Genomic DNA, 17653 nt, shown 5'->3' with positions numbered 1-17653 from the left:
CATGACCCGTTATTATCTTTGTCCTAGCATTATAATAATGAAGAGCAAGATGTTTCGGACTAGAAAGAAAAGGTAATGTGTCAACTAAGTACTTAGCTAATTCTTGATGGAATGACGCAAAGGAATTCATCCATGTCAGAATGCAATAATATGTCTGCCAGTCTTTTCTCAAATTCTGTAATAGCCAATGGATTTTAATTTGTTTTTTCATGCTTGTTAATGAGCATGGTCTTGATGATTATCAGTCTTACTATTGGCATAAATTTCTTTTCTCTGGTTTCAGAACATTATGCTTTGGATTGTCATACTCAGAACTTAACGTTTTCCTGTAAGTATTGGTGTTGCTCACCTCTGTTTGAGGTTCTGGCTGATATATACATCTAACTATCTGACAGCACATCTTACTTGACGATATGTGTCAGAGGAAGAACACTTGTTTGTATACATCTGAAGTCTGATTAGTGTAATGTTACTAGTCAGTGATGTATGCAATGGAGGGGGAAATAACTGGTCATCTTATCCTACTATTTCCTGGCTTAGTTGGCTCATGAGAAAATTTCTTCCCCATGAGGACTGGAACCAGCGTGCATTCCAAACCATGAGTCTTAGGCAGGATGCCTTAGATTACGACGAAGGATATAATAATAATAATAATAATAATAATAATAATAATAATAATAATAATAATAATAATAATCCGTGGTGCTACAGCCCATTAAGGACCAGACCGACCAGCCAGCTGCTGGCCTCACGTCCTCATACCAACGCAGAGGTGGGCGATCATCCAATCAGAATGGAGGTATCGTGTGATTAGCACCATGATCCCTCTAGCCATTATAGCTGGTTTTCATAACTGGATTTCGCTATTTATCATAGCTCCCAAAGTGCGTCACTATGCTGAGTGGACACTGGGCCCATACACTGGCCGAAATTTCGTGAGAACATTTCTTCCACCATGAGAACTAAAAACCAGCGTGAATTCTATAACCCAAGTCCTAAACAGGATGCTTTAGACCACGAGAGCCACCAATATAGCTCAGTCAGTGAGATGCTTGTCTGCCAATCCAGAGTTGCGCTTGGGCGTGGGTTCGATTCCCGCTTGGTTTGGTTACCTGGTTGGGTTTTTCCGAGATTTTCTTCAACTGTAAGGCGAATGTCAAGTAATCTATGGCGAATCCTCGGCCTCATCTCGCCAAGTACCATCTTGCTTTCACCAATCCCATTGACGCTAAATAACCTAGTAGTTGTTACATCATCGTTAAATAATCAGCAAAAAAATACAACACAACGTAAGATTGGAGAGTTAATTATATTATGAAATAATATATAATAATAATGAATGTGCAAATTTCGTTGGTTGTTATGTACGTTATGTAAACTTATGTAATAGTCATTCAGTAATGGAAGAAAAACGCAGATGTATAATGATCATAAACACCAAGACACCATTATTTCAAAACTACAAACAGCACTACAGATTACAAGTTTATTGTTACACATATGGTCACGAGAAGGCAGTGATTTCTATTAGAATTCTGGTTCATTTCTATTAGAATTCGGATTTACGTTGGATTACTTCATGTTTATAATCCACATAGGGAAAAAATTAAATAAAGAATAAGAAATTTCGTGGTATGGACAAAAATAGTTCCACTAAGGATACGTCCTGATTGCATCTTTTGTATTTTGCTTTCCAGATTTATACTGTGAGGATAGCAGAGTCGAGAAAAGTCTAGGAGTCACTACAGACCAGCCATTCATTTGAATTTCTTTCACTTTTATCGTTCCTAGGGTGACCAGATCAAAAAAGTTCAAAAGCAGAACATTTGAAGGAAAAAAGCAGGACATTTTGAGAAAAAGCCTGACAACACATTAAATTCCTTTTCATTCACTGAGAACAATAAAAACAATAGGCAAACACAGTACCAAAGCTATCCATTGTTATTAATCTTACAGTTTAATTGTTCATACTTCTGTGAAGAGGAAATGTCCTTCAGTAGCTTTGGGGATTTCTATAAATAGCTGTGAAATTCTTTACATGTAAAATGCTTCAAATATATTGTACTGTTACAATACCCTTTACTGCTTCTACTGATAGTCTGTTCCTTTCGTCTGGCCGTTGGGTATTGATTAGTGAAAATACCCTTTCAACATTTGCATTATGTGCAATTATTGAAAAAAAGAATTAACATATATACTGCAAAGTATTCATTCACAACCTGCTCAAAAAATGTACTCCACGAAAATCTGTTGTTTCCAAGAAAAATGCTTCATCTTGCTTCAAAACAAATTCTTTTAGAGCACAGAATTCATAACGTGATATAACGTCAGAAACACATACTTTTGACCTCAGATTTTATCTTATATAGGCCCTACTGTATTTCAGTATTTGGTACATTATGTTGTTGAAAGGCAGAAAGCCGGGCATTTTGACTTTATCATAAAAAGCTGGCTGGACGCTCATAAAATACTAAAAAAGCAGGACATGTCCGGTGAAATCTGGACGTCTGGTCACCCTAATCCTTCCCCCCCCCCCTCAATAATGGATAATGACATCTTGACAATATGCCAAAGTTATAAATCACTTTGCCATTCTAGATTTTTTCACAACACACTATACAACTGGATGATAATGATTAGAGGAGAAATGGTGGAATTATGGAAGGAGAAAGAAAGTACTCTGCACAAACCTACCGAAACACCATTTTTGTCCATCACAAATATTATTTGCACTTCCCAGGATTTGAACCCAGACATCCCGTTTCATCAATGATCTTGTCATTTGACCAATGTTGGAACTGGCTGTTACTTCTGAAATCCTTTAAGCTACCAAAGGCATTTGGCATTAAATCGTATGATTTTGTAAATATGGGGCAGATTTTCTTTGGATATATTGTTTTCTCCTGCAGTTCTCATTCCATTACTCCATTATTATCTTATCTCATCTTTTTCGGATAGCCTTTATAGTTAAAAAGAACATTAAAAAATGATTACCAGTTACCAATTTCATATCTTTTTTTCAGGTCCCTGCTCACTCATTGCCACTGCTGGCCAAACTGCTGGAAAACCGAACAAATAGACTTCAAGGGCAGCTGCAGAGGATACACTCACAATGCATGAACATTTCAGACACCAACATCTTGAACTGTTTGTTTGAAGATATACACTGGCTGGTACTCATTGCAGGTACATTGAGTTTGATACAGACCAACTGTACAGTTGAGCGATGTAACTCTACTTAAGTGAATTCTCCTTCTTGCCTACTTTGTTTGGTTGTTTGTTTATGTCTTTCATTCTTTCCTCCTATCTTTTTTTCGCTGTTCTTTTCTTTCTTGATCTTTCCTTTGATTCACTTCTTTTTTCCTTCCTGCTTTGCTTCTTTCTTTTGTCTTTTTATTCTGTCTTTCCTCTTTCTTTTCTGTCATACTTATATCATTTCCTCTTGTTTCTTTTCATTCTTTCTTCCCTCCTTTCTTCCTTTTTGACATTGCATAACTTCAGATCTGTTCTGACTTCACACATTCTACTCATTGCTTCTTATGCCATTCTACGAGGGTTGGATAAAAAGTAATGGCAGCACTGCTGCTATGTTAGCTGTGTAAGTCAGATAGCCTAGGGTCTTGTGGAGCTGAGAATGGAAGGTCAGATGAGCTAGTGCAGGGAGTGGTATTGGTTGTACTAAATTCAGTCAAATATCGCAACGTCTTAAAGTACAGGAGTATAGTGCAAGTGTCCTAACAACATGTTTACAAAGCTGGAATAACGTTCGTGAATCAAAATTGAAGTTACACGAAGTCATGGTGCACAAGACTGTTCCCGGTTTTGAATTACTTCCCCGGGAAACAAACATCCCCGTTTTGTCTCTGGAATTTAATTTTATCCCTAGAAGCTTTAATTTTGTTTCAATAAAATTTTACACAAATATTTAAGTGTCGTGCTGGAACTGCTGCGATTCGTGCACATTTCTGAACACTTCTAAGCATCAGATAGAAGAACCAGTGAGCACATTATGAGATATTCTGCACTCTTTGAGAAGAACAGAGCATCTTTGTCTTTGGTCATTAGCATTCGTATTGCGTGGAAGTGTTATAACTGCCGCAGCGTCCATTTGTAAGTAGTTAAAAAATGAGAAAATTTGTGACAAACCAACAGGTGAAAAGTCGTATGATATTTTTCAACATTTCAAGAAAAAATTCATTCCATTTGAAAATATTATCGTCTTTTCAAAATACTGTCATTAATCATGTGTTTTTCAGTCAGTAATTCATCAGTTGAAAGACTTTTCCCCACAGTGAACTCAATCTGGACTGATAAAAAGTCAGAAAAAAGTTGAAATGGTTAAAGCTTTGTTAGGTCTACAAGTGAAAAAAAAAACTTTAATTCCTCATTTGAAGAACATAGTGTGAAACTGTATAGGAATGAATAGATCCTTAAAAAGATACATTCTTCAGACAAGTAGTTGTAAAAGTGTGTGTTAGAATTCAGTGTGTACAATAGGCCTAACATGTGGAAGACTTCATGCATGCATCAGTACTGAAATTGAATTCTATAGCTGTAATTGTCTATATACAGGAGTTACGTGTGTTTATGCATTTAATTCAAACCTGTAAGATACTCTATAAATTTAATGTGTAAAGTTCTATCGTTGTATCTACTGTTACATGTAGGCCTATATTCTTTAACATTTCAATGGAAAGTGACTAAGTAAGCGTTTGTGGTTTTTTTTTTAAATTGCCGATGTCCCCTGCTGGACCATAAAAAATCTGGTCAGCCAAACAGTAGCATGATGGGCGAACGTGTTTTGTGAAGGCATGGATGCTGTTCAAGACAGACCCCCATTCAGAATAATCTCAAATTGACTATTCAGCTTCTTGCTTCTCTGCTGGATGTTGATTGCCAATGGACTGCACGTGAATTAGCCGCAGAGATAGACTTGTGCCACAAAACTGTGCTCCACATTCTGCATGATATTCTTGAGTTCTGCAAAATTGCAGCACATACCCTATCAAATGACTCAGGTGCAACAATGACAGTGCACAGGAATTACTGAACCGCTACCAGAGGGAAGGTGACGACTTCCTTGGATAGATACTCACTGTGGACGGAACTTGGACTTGGTCATATGAGCTACTCTTGAATCAAATGAATGAAAGCATCCTGGCTTTCCTCTTCCAAGGACAGTCTGCTCTGCACAAGGTGGTGTGAAGCTGATGTTCATTGTGGCGTATAACGTCTATGGGGTAATACTACACCATGCTATATCACCAAGGTGGATGGTATTGCAATTTTCTGTAACAATACCTTTGTTCAGCTTTAAGATTAAAGCGATGGCATCTTCTGGAAACGACCCTATCACCCTTTATAACAATGTGAGGAGTGTAGCGGTCGTCGTCGCCCTCGGCTGCCAGCTCCGAAATATGGAAAGTATCTCGAGGATGGCACGTCGATGTAAATAATTAACTATGTACACAGATTAATTTGGGCGCCAGCCTCCTCGAGATTACTCCGATAGAGGTATGAGGTTCCCAGGTCAGCTGCAAAAACGGTCGGGACATGGGGTTTGGGAGACGTGCTCGTAGGTTGAAATGATGTAGGCGCACACCAGAAGTTGTTGGTAAGAACTATGAAAACGTTTATTATTATTATTATTAAGTGTTCGTTTCAGGTTAGCAGAAATGCGCGTCCAAGTGTATAATATCTCGCTCTCACTTCCCGCAAGTTGGTATACTAATTTCTGAGTTCACGTAATTATATCTTTTGTACTATAAAACACCAGTAATATAACGGACAGTTGATAACGTGATGAGAGGAAAGAATTCAGACTTATAATGATAATGCAACACACGACTTCTTACTACACCCACTAAAAAATTCTAAGTCCGTAAATTGTTATACTGCCGAGTTAGGTTTGCCGAGAATATGTGGAGTGCAACCTCTCCGTACGCGTTGTATGTGCCTTCTGTCTATCTGCCAAATCTACCCCCTACTTTCAACCACCAAACATAGAATTTCGCCCTCCTATCTATATATCACGTGTCTCTATTAAGAATCCTGATTGGCCATGATTACACTTACGTCACTTAAGACGCGTTCTTCAAAAATTGTTCGTTAACTAGAACATCTCCTACTTCCGGCGTCCTATTCTCTGACATATACCAGATCATCTCTTTTGGAACCTGGCTTGGCGTCATCCTACTGACCACCCGCAGGCAAAGTCCATACATTCCCTCATCAGTCAACTCCACGCCTGGACACATGTTTCCTGTTCCCCTAGCTTGGGTTCGGCCTTCCTGTCCACCTGTTACTTCCGTCTCAGATTTTGAAACTAACTTACACGTCCGCGCATCCTATCCATATAAGAATATTAACACGAAATACTAATCTAATGAAAATCTCCTTATCCTATACGAGGAACCGTCTCAAATGCCCTCTCATAACAAAGAATATTCCCAAGGGAATATTTGTTGTTATGAGACGCCCCAAAAAAAAATACCTTCGCTACTAGTCTCCGGTGTCCCCTAATTAGTCACACTTGGATACACCTTTTGCTATGCTTATAAACAATGTACAAATTTACACTTACAATTATTACATATTTACAACTATTCACATGTATGAATCTATATACACACCTCACGCCTGCTTACATCTCACACGCCAGTTTAACTGACTTCTACCTGACATATATACAGCATCCAATCGGAACATTCAGGGCACATCCGAATACAATGGCGCTCTCTCACTCACATTCATGATCGGTTCCTTGATACATACTTATACTTATAACATAGAAATAAGAATTCTGAACCACAATAAAAAAATACACTAAACAATACACAATACATTTTAAAATACCAATTAACCCTTTATATTATACTTCACACATTAGCTTCAGCCTTGAAAACACATTTACATTCATAAAACCGAAATAATTATTAACCAGAATCAAAATTATACCAACGATACATAATACTTCTGAAATACTAACTGACGCTATTTATCATATCTCATACATAGTTGCAACCTTGAATACACATCTCGAATAACGTCCCCTCAATATAGAGGACCACTTTATGTCTCGAACTAAAAATGATGGTCTGGCACTTAATATTGATTCTAAAAAAAAATGGATACATATTCAAATCGAATCATTCAACCTCTACAAATGAATGAACATAAATGAAGTTAATTAAAAAAAATATTCTATCATTATTATTAATCATTATTAATTCTTATTAATATCATCTTTAAATTACTGCCACAGGGAATACTACTTATCGCATGATCTTATAAGAAAACACACAAAAACAACTAATTCTGAAGGTGGCAAAAAGAAAACAAAAGTAACAAAATTTTCAGCACTGACATTAGTTCTTGGTTCTAGTTGCTTATACCGCTCAAATACTACATGCACAAAACAAACACATTCTTATTTTTCCTATAATTAAAATCATATTATTTTCAACTTTACACAAATTCTCGTTTATTAACCTGGTACGTCGCCTGGATGTCTATCATGAATCGGATCGTCATTCTCCGAATGGGATTGTCTGCGGCCTTCCTCATATGTCATTGTGCCATTCTTAAATTGACAGTTTACACGTGGAGACACACTTCTCCTCACATTAAATCTACCAGCATGCTTCCACTTAACTTTTTCTCCTCCTGCCGAAAAATGAGGCCTCCAATAGCCCTTCCTATATTCACTCCTTTGATCATTGCAGTACCGCTTTGTACCATTGTTAGAAAATCGGTCATTATTGTAGGGTTGTAAACCATGACCGCCAGCACTGTGTGGCCGATCCCTGCTCCAACCGTCATTATGGTCATTGCTATTGTACCCTCTGTGGGGTGGGAAGGCTTCTTCTGCCCTCCGCCCCATGTTTGTGATGGTTTTAGCATTCTCTTTCTCGCTCCCAAATTCATAAAACTTTTCGATTACTCTATTTACTTGCTCCTTGAATGCTCTATAACTTTCTAACACCTGGCTCTCTAACCTGATACTGTCCTCGGCTAGTCTATACTGCAATTCATTATTATTCTCATCGAGATTATCGTCCAATCCATTAATATCCATAGTTATTTTACTTTCCAGCTCATTATTATTTTCGGCTACTTTAATATTCAATTCCTCAGTATTCTCATTAATATCCTTAGCTAATTTACTCTCCACTTCATTACTATTTCCTGCTATCGTATTATTCAATCCATTAATAATCTCAGCTAACTTATCTTTCAGTTCAGTACTATTTTCATCTAGTTTCTCTTTCAACTCATTGATATTCACAGCTAATTTAAATTCCACTTCGTTACTATTCTCAGCTAGTTCATTACTCAATTCACTAATATTCTCAGCTAACTTATCTTTCAGTTCAGTACTATTTTCATCTAGTTTCTCTTTCAACTCATTAATATTCACAGCTAATTTAATTTCCACTTCATTACAATTCTCAGCTAGTTCATAACTCAATTCATTAATATTCTCGGCTAACTTATCTTTCAGTTTAGTACTATTTTCATCTAGTTTCTCTTTCAACTCATTAATATTCACAGCTAATTTAAATTCCACTTCGTTACTATTCTCAGCTAGTTCATTACTCAATTCACTAATATTCTCAGCTAACTTATCTTTCAGTTCAGCACTATTTTCATCTAGTTTCTCTTTCAACTCATTAATATTCACAGCTAATTTAATTTCCACTTCATTACAATTCTCAGCTACCATATTATTCACTTCATCAATATTCTCTTCTAATTTATTATCCGATTCATTACAATTCTCATCTAGATTATCTCCCAATTCATCAATATCCACAGCTAATTTATTCCTCACTTCATTACTATTCTCGGCTATCTCATTATCCAATTCACTAGTATCCACAATTAATTTACTTTCCACTTCATTACTATTCTCGGCTACCTTATTATTCAATTCACTAATATCCTAAATTAATTTACTTTCCACTTCATTACTATTCTCGGCTATCTTATTATCCAATTCACTAGTATCCTCAATTAATTTACTTTCCACTTCATCACTATTCTCGGCTATCTTATTATTCAATTCACTAATATCCACAATTAATTTACTTTCCACTTCATTACTATTCTCGGCTACCTTATTATTCAATTCACTAATATCCTTAATCAATTTACTTTCCACTTCTTTACTATTTTGGGCTATCTTAATATCCAATTCACTAGTATCCTCAATTAATTTACTTTCCACTTCATTACTATTCTCGGCTACCTCATTATTCAATTCACTAATATCCTCAATTAATTTACTTTCCACTTCTTTACTATTTTGGGCTATCTTAATATCCAATTCACTAGTATCCTCAATTAATTTACTTTCCACTTCATTACTATTCTCGGCTACCTTATTATTCGATTCACTAATATCCTCAATCAATTTACTTTCCACTTCATTACTATTCTCGGCTACCTCATTATTCAATTCACTAATATCCTCAATCAATTTACTTTCCACTTCATTACTATTCTCGGCTACCTCATTATTCAATTCACTAATATCCTCAATTAATTTACTTTCCACTTCATTATTGTTCTCGGCTAGTACATTTCCCAATCTATTATAGCTCTCTTCTATCATATTTCCCAATCTATTAGATCTCTCGTTCATTATATTTCTTAATTGACGAATTTGCTCTTGATATACGTCAGAACTTTCCATTAACTGGCTCTCTAGACTACTACTATTCTCAGCCATCCCACTCTTCAAATTACCGAACTGGCTCTCTAGCCTGCTACTATTCTCCGCCATCTCACTCTTCAAATTACCCATCTCACTCTTCAAATTACCGAACTGGCTCTCTAGCCTGCTACTATTCTCAGCCATCTCACTCTTCAAATTACCCATCTCACTCTTCAAATCACTCTTCAATTTATTACTAGTTTCTATCATTTCGTTCCTCATCTGATTCATCTGTTCCAATATCCGCTCTAACACACTATTCGACATGACATTGTCCGAACCTCGCGAACTTTCTTTATCTTGGCTAGTACTCGTCCCTGCTGTAGTCTCCATTTTTTTTTTTTTTTTTTTTTACTTCTAGTCTGGCTCCTTAGCAACATGTAATATATAATATATCTTCAACAATTCCCCTTAGACTCAAAAACAAAATAAACCCTACCAAAATGAATTACACACATGTACATATATATGGACACAACAATTGAAATGAAACCCTTTATGCTTACGTATCGACGTCTTCTAGGTTACGCCTGGTTGATCGTCTCCCCCACCGTCCATCATTGTTCTCAGCTGTTTGGAGTCTGCATGGTGTTGTGGCTGTCGGTCGATGATACTGCAAGCTGCTCTACGAACACTGCGTTGGCTGTCAGCTCTAGCGTCGATCCCCGCGGCGGTCATTGTTGCCATCAGCCGCATTAACCCTGCGTCGGCTGTCGGCTCTCGCGTCGATCTCCGCCGTGGTCATTGTTGCCATCTCGAGCCGCATTAACCCTGCGTCGGCTGTCGGCTCTCGCGTCGATCCCCGCCGTTGTCATTGTTGCCATCTCGAGCCGCATTAACCCTGCGTCGGCTGTCGGCTCTCGCGTCGATCCCCGCCGTGGTCATTGTTGCCATCTCGTGCCCCACGTTGGGCGCCAAATTTTGTAGCGGTCGTCGTCGCCCTCGGCTGCCAGCTCCGAAATATGGAAAGTATCTCGAGGATGGCACGTCGATGTAAATAATTAACTATGTACACAGATTAATTTGGGCGCCAGCCTCCTCGAGATTACTCCGATAGAGGTATGAGGTTCCCAGGTCAGCTGCAAAAACGGTCGGGACATGGGGTTTGGGAGACGTGCTCGTAGGTTGAAATGATGTAGGCGCATACCAGAAGTTGTTGGTAAGAACTATGAAAACGTTTATTATTATTATTAAGTGTTCGTTTCAGGTTAGCAGAAATGCGCGTCCAAGTGTATAATATCTCGCTCTCACTTCCCGCAAGTTGGTATACTAATTTCTGAGTTCACGTAATTATATCTTTTGTACTATAAAACACCAGTAATATAACGGACAGTTGATAACGTGATGAGAGGAAAGAATTCAGACTTATAATGATAATGCAACACACGACTTCTTACTACACCCACTAAAAAATTCTAAGTCCGTAAATTGTTATACTGCCGAGTTAGGTTTGCCGAGAATATGTGGAGTGCAACCTCTCCGTACGCGTTGTATGTGCCTTCTGTCTATCTGCCAAATCTACCCCCTACTTTCAACCACCAAACATAGAATTTCGCCCTCCTATCTATATATCACGTGTCTCTATTAAGAATCCTGATTGGCCATGATTACACTTACGTCACTTAAGACGCGTTCTTCAAAAATTGTTCGTTAACTAGAACATCTCCTACTTCCGGCGTCCTATTCTCTGACATATACCAGATCATCTCTTTTGGAACCTGGCTTGGCGTCATCCTACTGACCACCCGCAGGCAAAGTCCATACATTCCCTCATCAGTCAACTCCACGCCTGGACACATGTTTCCTGTCCCCCTAGCTTGGGTTCGGCCTTCCTGTCCACCTGTTACTTCCGTCTCAGATTTTGAAACTAACTTACACGTCCGCGCATCCTATCCATATAAGAATATTAACACGAAATACTAATCTAATGAAAATCTCCTTATCCTATACGAGGAACCGTCTCAGGAGTCACACTGCTAATGCCATGACAGCTCTTCTGAATGCTGGCGATGGAAGTACTGGAACATTCGCTGTACTCACGTAATTAGAATCTGTGAGATTGTGATCTCTTCCCAAAATGATAAGCCACTTAGAGGTAAGCATTACAACACAAGAGACGCCATTATTCATGCTATATAAGGTGGTCACTTCAGGACATCAACAGAGATGGATGCTTTCCATAAATCTAGCAGAAGATGGAAATATGGAGGGAGAGGGAAGAGATTACGTTGAAGGAATGTAAGAGGTGTTTTCTCTGATAATAAAGCCATTTCAAAATTATAGCACTGTTGCCATTACTTTTTATTCAACCCTTCTATGTCTTACTGCAATGCAAATTTTATTTGGTTACCTGGTTTGTAAAACAAAACTTATTGCGTTATTAGGTTTGTAATACAATACTTACTTAGTTCCCTGGTTTATAATACAAGACTTACTTGATTATTCTGGCTTCTAATACAAAAGGTAACTGGTTTGTAATGTAAGAATTACTTGATTGCCTGTAATAAAAGATTTACTTTGTTACCTGGTTTGTAATAAAGACTTAATTGTTTACCTAGTATGTAATACAAGACTTGTTTACCAAGTTTGTAATACAAGTCGTACTTGGTTACTCAGCTTGTAATACAAGATTTATTTGTTTACCTGCTTTGTAATACAAGACTTGCTTGTGTATCTGCTTTGTAATACAAGACTTGGTTATTCAGTTCGTGATGCAAGACTTGCTTATCTGGTTTGTAATTAGACTTATTTGTTTACCTAATTGGTATTACAAGACTTACTTTTTACCTGCTTTGTGATACAAGACTTACTTATTTACCAGCTTTGTAATACAAGACCTACTTGTTTACTTTGTAATAAAATAAGAATTACTTGGTTACCTAGTTTGTATTACAAGACTTGTTTGGTTACCTGGTTTTCTGGCGTTATTAGATATGTGATACAATTGTCTCAGGCTTAGTCACCTTGAAAATTACTTGTTTCCGTTTTATTTCTTTACTTGTTATGTGATCTTATAGTCTGCAGTCTTGTATTATTCGCAAATATCTCATATTACTAGCTTCAAATATCATTCTTGGTCATTTAGTGGAGATAATGTTAGATTGGATCTGAGGTTTACAGATTCAAACTTGGCCAAGGGTGATGAATTTTAGAGTGAATTAAGAATTTTAGCATTACTTCCTCCTGGAGAAAAGTGAAGTTGGAAGGCTCGTGTCATGTGTTTACAGCACATAAAAGAATCCTGTGCTGGTAAAGAGCTCCAGTCAGAATTAGTTGATCATTTCTCATCCATATTAAATTTTGGTTCTAAATAATGTCTGCAGTGGAAAGTGTTTGTTAAATAAATTACCACCCTCATTGCCATCACCACCATAACCACCATCCCCACCTCTGTCACCACATTGCTACCATCCCACCACCACCACTATTGTTGCTGTACTGATACTACTACTGCTGCTACTACAGTACTACCACCACTACTACTACTGCTACTGCTGCTACTACTACAGTACTATCACCACTACTACTACTGCTGCTACTATTTCTACTACCACCATTACCAGTACACCACCACCATTACCACTATCAGTACCACTACTTGCTGAAATCTTAGAATTTCAAGCTTAATTTCCCTTGCCAATTATCAAGGTGATTTCTCAGGATATCTCATTATCTCATTACCAAACAAAAAGATATACTTATTCTCTGCTTAAAAATCTTTTTGAGTTATAAATCAAGCATATGTTACTACATAACCAACCCTGTGTATGGTCATCTGATACAATGTATGGACACAAGTTACCAATGTATTTGTAGCTATTTCTGCATATTGGGTAATGAAATAGCAGATAAAATAGCGAATGGTGCTTAAACAGTGCAACAGGTTACAGAACCAAACATATTAATAAATAGGGATACTGTAAAACGATGAATAAAATTACATCGAAGTCAGTAAATAAAACTACTGTAATTCGTGAAAGAATTCGTTATTTAAGTATATAAATTGTGAAAAAAGTCTAAACATGTAAATCGTGAGGAAAATGTTTGAATTTAATTATGCAAATCACTTTATCGATCATCATATTCAGTAGAACTTCAGTCATTTGGTTTTGTCATTAGCATGGCATGGCTCCATTCAAATTTAACCCAGAAAGAATTTCTGCTAACAGGAAAACAGCAATCTCGACGAGCAGACCAGTATTAATAAGGCCGGTTACACTCTAATTCCAGATGGAGGAAAGTGTCACATGAATATCAAAAACATTAGGCCTGTGTTCATTTGCACACTATGACAGGTCTTTTGGTTGCTGAATTATTAAAATACATTATTCCTTAGTTTTCATTAACATACTCTTGCTGAAAATCTGGTAAATATCTCTTACATATTTCATCTCATTGTGTTAGTGTGTAACGAACCTAAGCATTGTGCATGCGTGACACACAGATTTTCATTTTTCACAGCTGAGTAGCCATGCTTTTCACATAATAAAATATGAAAGACAAACCATTAATTTCGTACTTTTTTTTTTAATGTTTCATTTTCGAAGGTGGAATTTTATGACTGATAAATCTATGATTCGGCAATATTCATAAAAAAAATCGCAATTAGTGCAAAAAATTGCCAGATTCTAAAAAAAAAACTGGAAAAAATAAGCAAAATTCGCGACAAATTGCGATCGTAAAACGTGTCTACAGAATGAGTCTTGTTCATACCTATAAAAATTTTAACACCCTAGCAGAAATTCATGAAAAAATCATTCACGAAAATCAAGTGTCCTATCGAAATTAGAAACATTAATTACTACCTTCAGAAATGTACTCTGAAGTTGCAAAATAGTGAGAAAGATCGCATATTGCATTCAGTTCAGACATCTTCTAACGACATTATAGTCTACAAAATTTTACAGTGCAAAATAAAATTTGTCTTGAAAACCAGTACAGATTACATTATGATAGAATTACATTTACTTCAATTTAATATCTCTGATGATCCTACCTGTAAAGTCTGTAGGAAAAAGAATGATCGTTGGAACATAATTTTCTTAACCTTTCTAGATTTTGAAACCTTTGAGACAAAAACTGAAGGCTCTATTACAATGAAAACATTATAGTCTCTTGCTGAGCAAATACATAGTGGACATTGCGAAATTTGCATCCTATGTGAAGCCAGTACCACGTAAAAAGAAGGAAAGAGTGAGTAACATGCAGTATTTGGAAAATTAGTTTGTAAAATTAAATACCTTAGAAGTAAATATTGATGACTCTACGAATTAAGATTTGCAGTTCTCTGATACTAAACTGTGTTAAGCCAAATTTGAGAATTAAGTGAATATGTTAGCAGATGGTTGGATTATGCTGTTTTAAAAATGTGACAACCTTTTGTGTTTGCAATAAAAGCAAAAATTTTATGATACATATTATGGGTATTTATTTACACCCAAGATCTTCAATTTTATTATAGATCCTCATATTGTAATCTGAATAGGATTCTTATTTCTAAGAATGGTAAACAGTGTGAATAAAAAGGGGAACTTTTTCAGGTTACTGCATTGTTTTGAAATATTAATGCCTGAGTGCTTCATTTGCAATTGATTGTTACCAACTGCTTTAGAAAATATTTTGTTCTTTTCACTTTTTGTTAAATTTCACTGCTTGTGTATTTTGTGATATGGTAGAGTGTAAGAGAAGACCCTCTGGCCTTAACTCTGCCAGTATAAATAAATGAAATAATAATAATAATAATAATAATAATAATAATAATAATAATAATAATAATAAATTTGCTTGAGACAAGAAAAAAGGAAGATTGAAACTTTGTCTTTGTTAACGTTTTTTTTATTTATTTATGCAACTTGAAGATGACCAGAGGTTATTCTTATATATTTAAAAAAACACTATAATAAATAAGCTACTTAATTAAACAGTGTAACAATTTGGTTAGGAAAATCACTTTGTTCGTGTTTCCCAATAGTGCCTAGGCGTTTGTGGAGCTAAGTGCAAGGTTAGCATTATAAATACACAATGTTAATATATTCTTCCATCTTGCAATCCCTTTCGGTGATATTCTCTGAATCACATTTATAATGCAAAACAGATGACACTTTCTGAGGCTTAATGAATTTCATTCATAGATTACATCCCAAACTGCCTCATCTTCTAATCCACAAAGCCTACATTTCTGACTTTCATCCTAGTGTCTTGTCCTGTGCAGGTGTTTTCTAAGGGTACATTGTTTCATTATAGTCCATAACAGTCTTCCAGTCTGTCCTTCATTTGCCTATAGACTTCAGTTATTGATATCTTAAGAAATCTTTTAATCATCCTGTTAGAACTTTAATGAAGGATGTAGATTAACAACTAGACATGTAAAATGTGAGACAATGATATTTGATAAAATTATTACCATTTGAAAAAATGAATTTTTCAGTAATTTTCATTTACACTGATACAATGATTAATGATTTTTGGTGCTCTTTGTGTAGGTCACGTGATTTCAATGGATAGTGAAGGCGAGACAGCACTCATCCCCTCTGAAATCATGCACTACAGTATTCAGCAGGCGAGCTCAGGACAAGTGAATGTCGAGACAACTCTGAATCTCCTTGCATCTCCAGGACACCATCTTCTCGACATACCTGGAGCAGATGAGTCTTCAGATCATGTTGTAAGGTAATGCCTGGGTTTATTTTAAGTATAAAATTGTTTAAAGCATTATATTGGGCCAGATTTAAATTTAGTGTACGTTCTGGCAAGGAGTACATACTGTAATCCTCTATACACATATCTGTTGATTTTTTATGTGTCTGGATACATAACATTGTTAATTCATTGATCCCATTGGATTTGATATTTCCGGATGTAGTGCATTATGGAATCTAATTTTAATTAAGTGGTATCTGCAGAGGTACCGGTATGTTCTGTGAAGAGGTGTCCATCTCTGTCATGAACAGCAAATGTTGCTACCCATGTTGTTTTAGAAATCGGACTGTGGAAATTCCTGTAATTGCATGCTTTTATTGTTTTGTCATATTGGAAAAGTAAAAGTGGATCTTTGCTGATCATGGTTTTTATGTTCGAATGAAGCCAACTTATTTTGCATAAATGCATATTTCGCGAGGATTTTCCCTTATAAACGCATATATATTTTTATTTTGCACATTTAAATGCATCTATTAACATCTTTCGTTGTTTTACTCGATTTATTATCTAATTTCAAGATTTCTCTCTGATAAAAATAAGAATAATTCCCAAGAAATATAAAAATTATGTCAGAATAAAACCAATAATTAATTAATAAGTATTGAAGTCATGAAATTGCTGCGACAACAATGGATACTTGTCTCTAGTGTATAAGTTGGGTTGCTTTTCACTTTAACATGAGGCTAGCTGCTGCTCTGTGTACGTACTATCCATGTTTAATTTTTCAGGAGCCAGGACAAAAATACGTGTCGTCTAGATGTCATTCAGAATTTTACTGCTTTTACTTCAATTTAATAGAACGAAAAATGAATGTACATGTACATTTTAATTTCAACAAGTTTTACTGCACAATCAAGTGAAGAATCAGTACATGAACGATCTGCTTACAAGTTTAACCACCAACATGCTGAAAGGAAAAAGTAATAGAAAAGATTTATTGAAGAAATAGGTTTCTGAAGACAAATAATTGTTTTTCTACTGATGGGAAAATCGTCTTCTGTATAATATGGCTTCGTAACACTTATTGCTTCAAATTATTTTCATTTATATCGTAAATATTCTGTAAATTGCCATTGCTTGTTTGTGTACTTGTTTACTTTTTTTCTTACTCTGTTATCTTTCATTATCTATTTGTTCTGGTATTGTTTTGTATGCTTTGTCTAATGGCAGCCTCTAATTTGAGGAAGCTCAATAAAAGAATAAAATAAAATAAACCTCTAAAATGTATTTTTTAGT

At 36.0% G+C, this 17653-nt stretch overlaps 1 protein-coding gene across 4 annotated transcripts in view; it reads left to right on the top strand.

Moving 5' to 3' along the window:
* The window catches only part of LOC138709244 (exportin-4-like), a 117445-nt gene that overhangs the window by 39761 nt on the left and 60031 nt on the right, over positions 1-17653 (top strand). For all 4 annotated transcript variants that reach the window (XM_069839884.1, XM_069839883.1, XM_069839885.1 and 1 more), the window contains exons 12-13: positions 3024-3186; positions 16201-16387. In XM_069839884.1, coding sequence (XP_069695985.1) covers positions 3024-3186; positions 16201-16387 — 350 coding nt within the window. The remainder of the gene's footprint in view (positions 1-3023; positions 3187-16200; positions 16388-17653) is intronic.

This window comes from Periplaneta americana, chromosome 11 (genome assembly GCF_040183065.1).
Source record: "Periplaneta americana isolate PAMFEO1 chromosome 11, P.americana_PAMFEO1_priV1, whole genome shotgun sequence".
Lineage (NCBI taxonomy): Eukaryota > Metazoa > Arthropoda > Insecta > Blattodea > Blattidae > Periplaneta > Periplaneta americana.
This window is presented reverse-complemented; position numbering and strand designations above follow the sequence as displayed.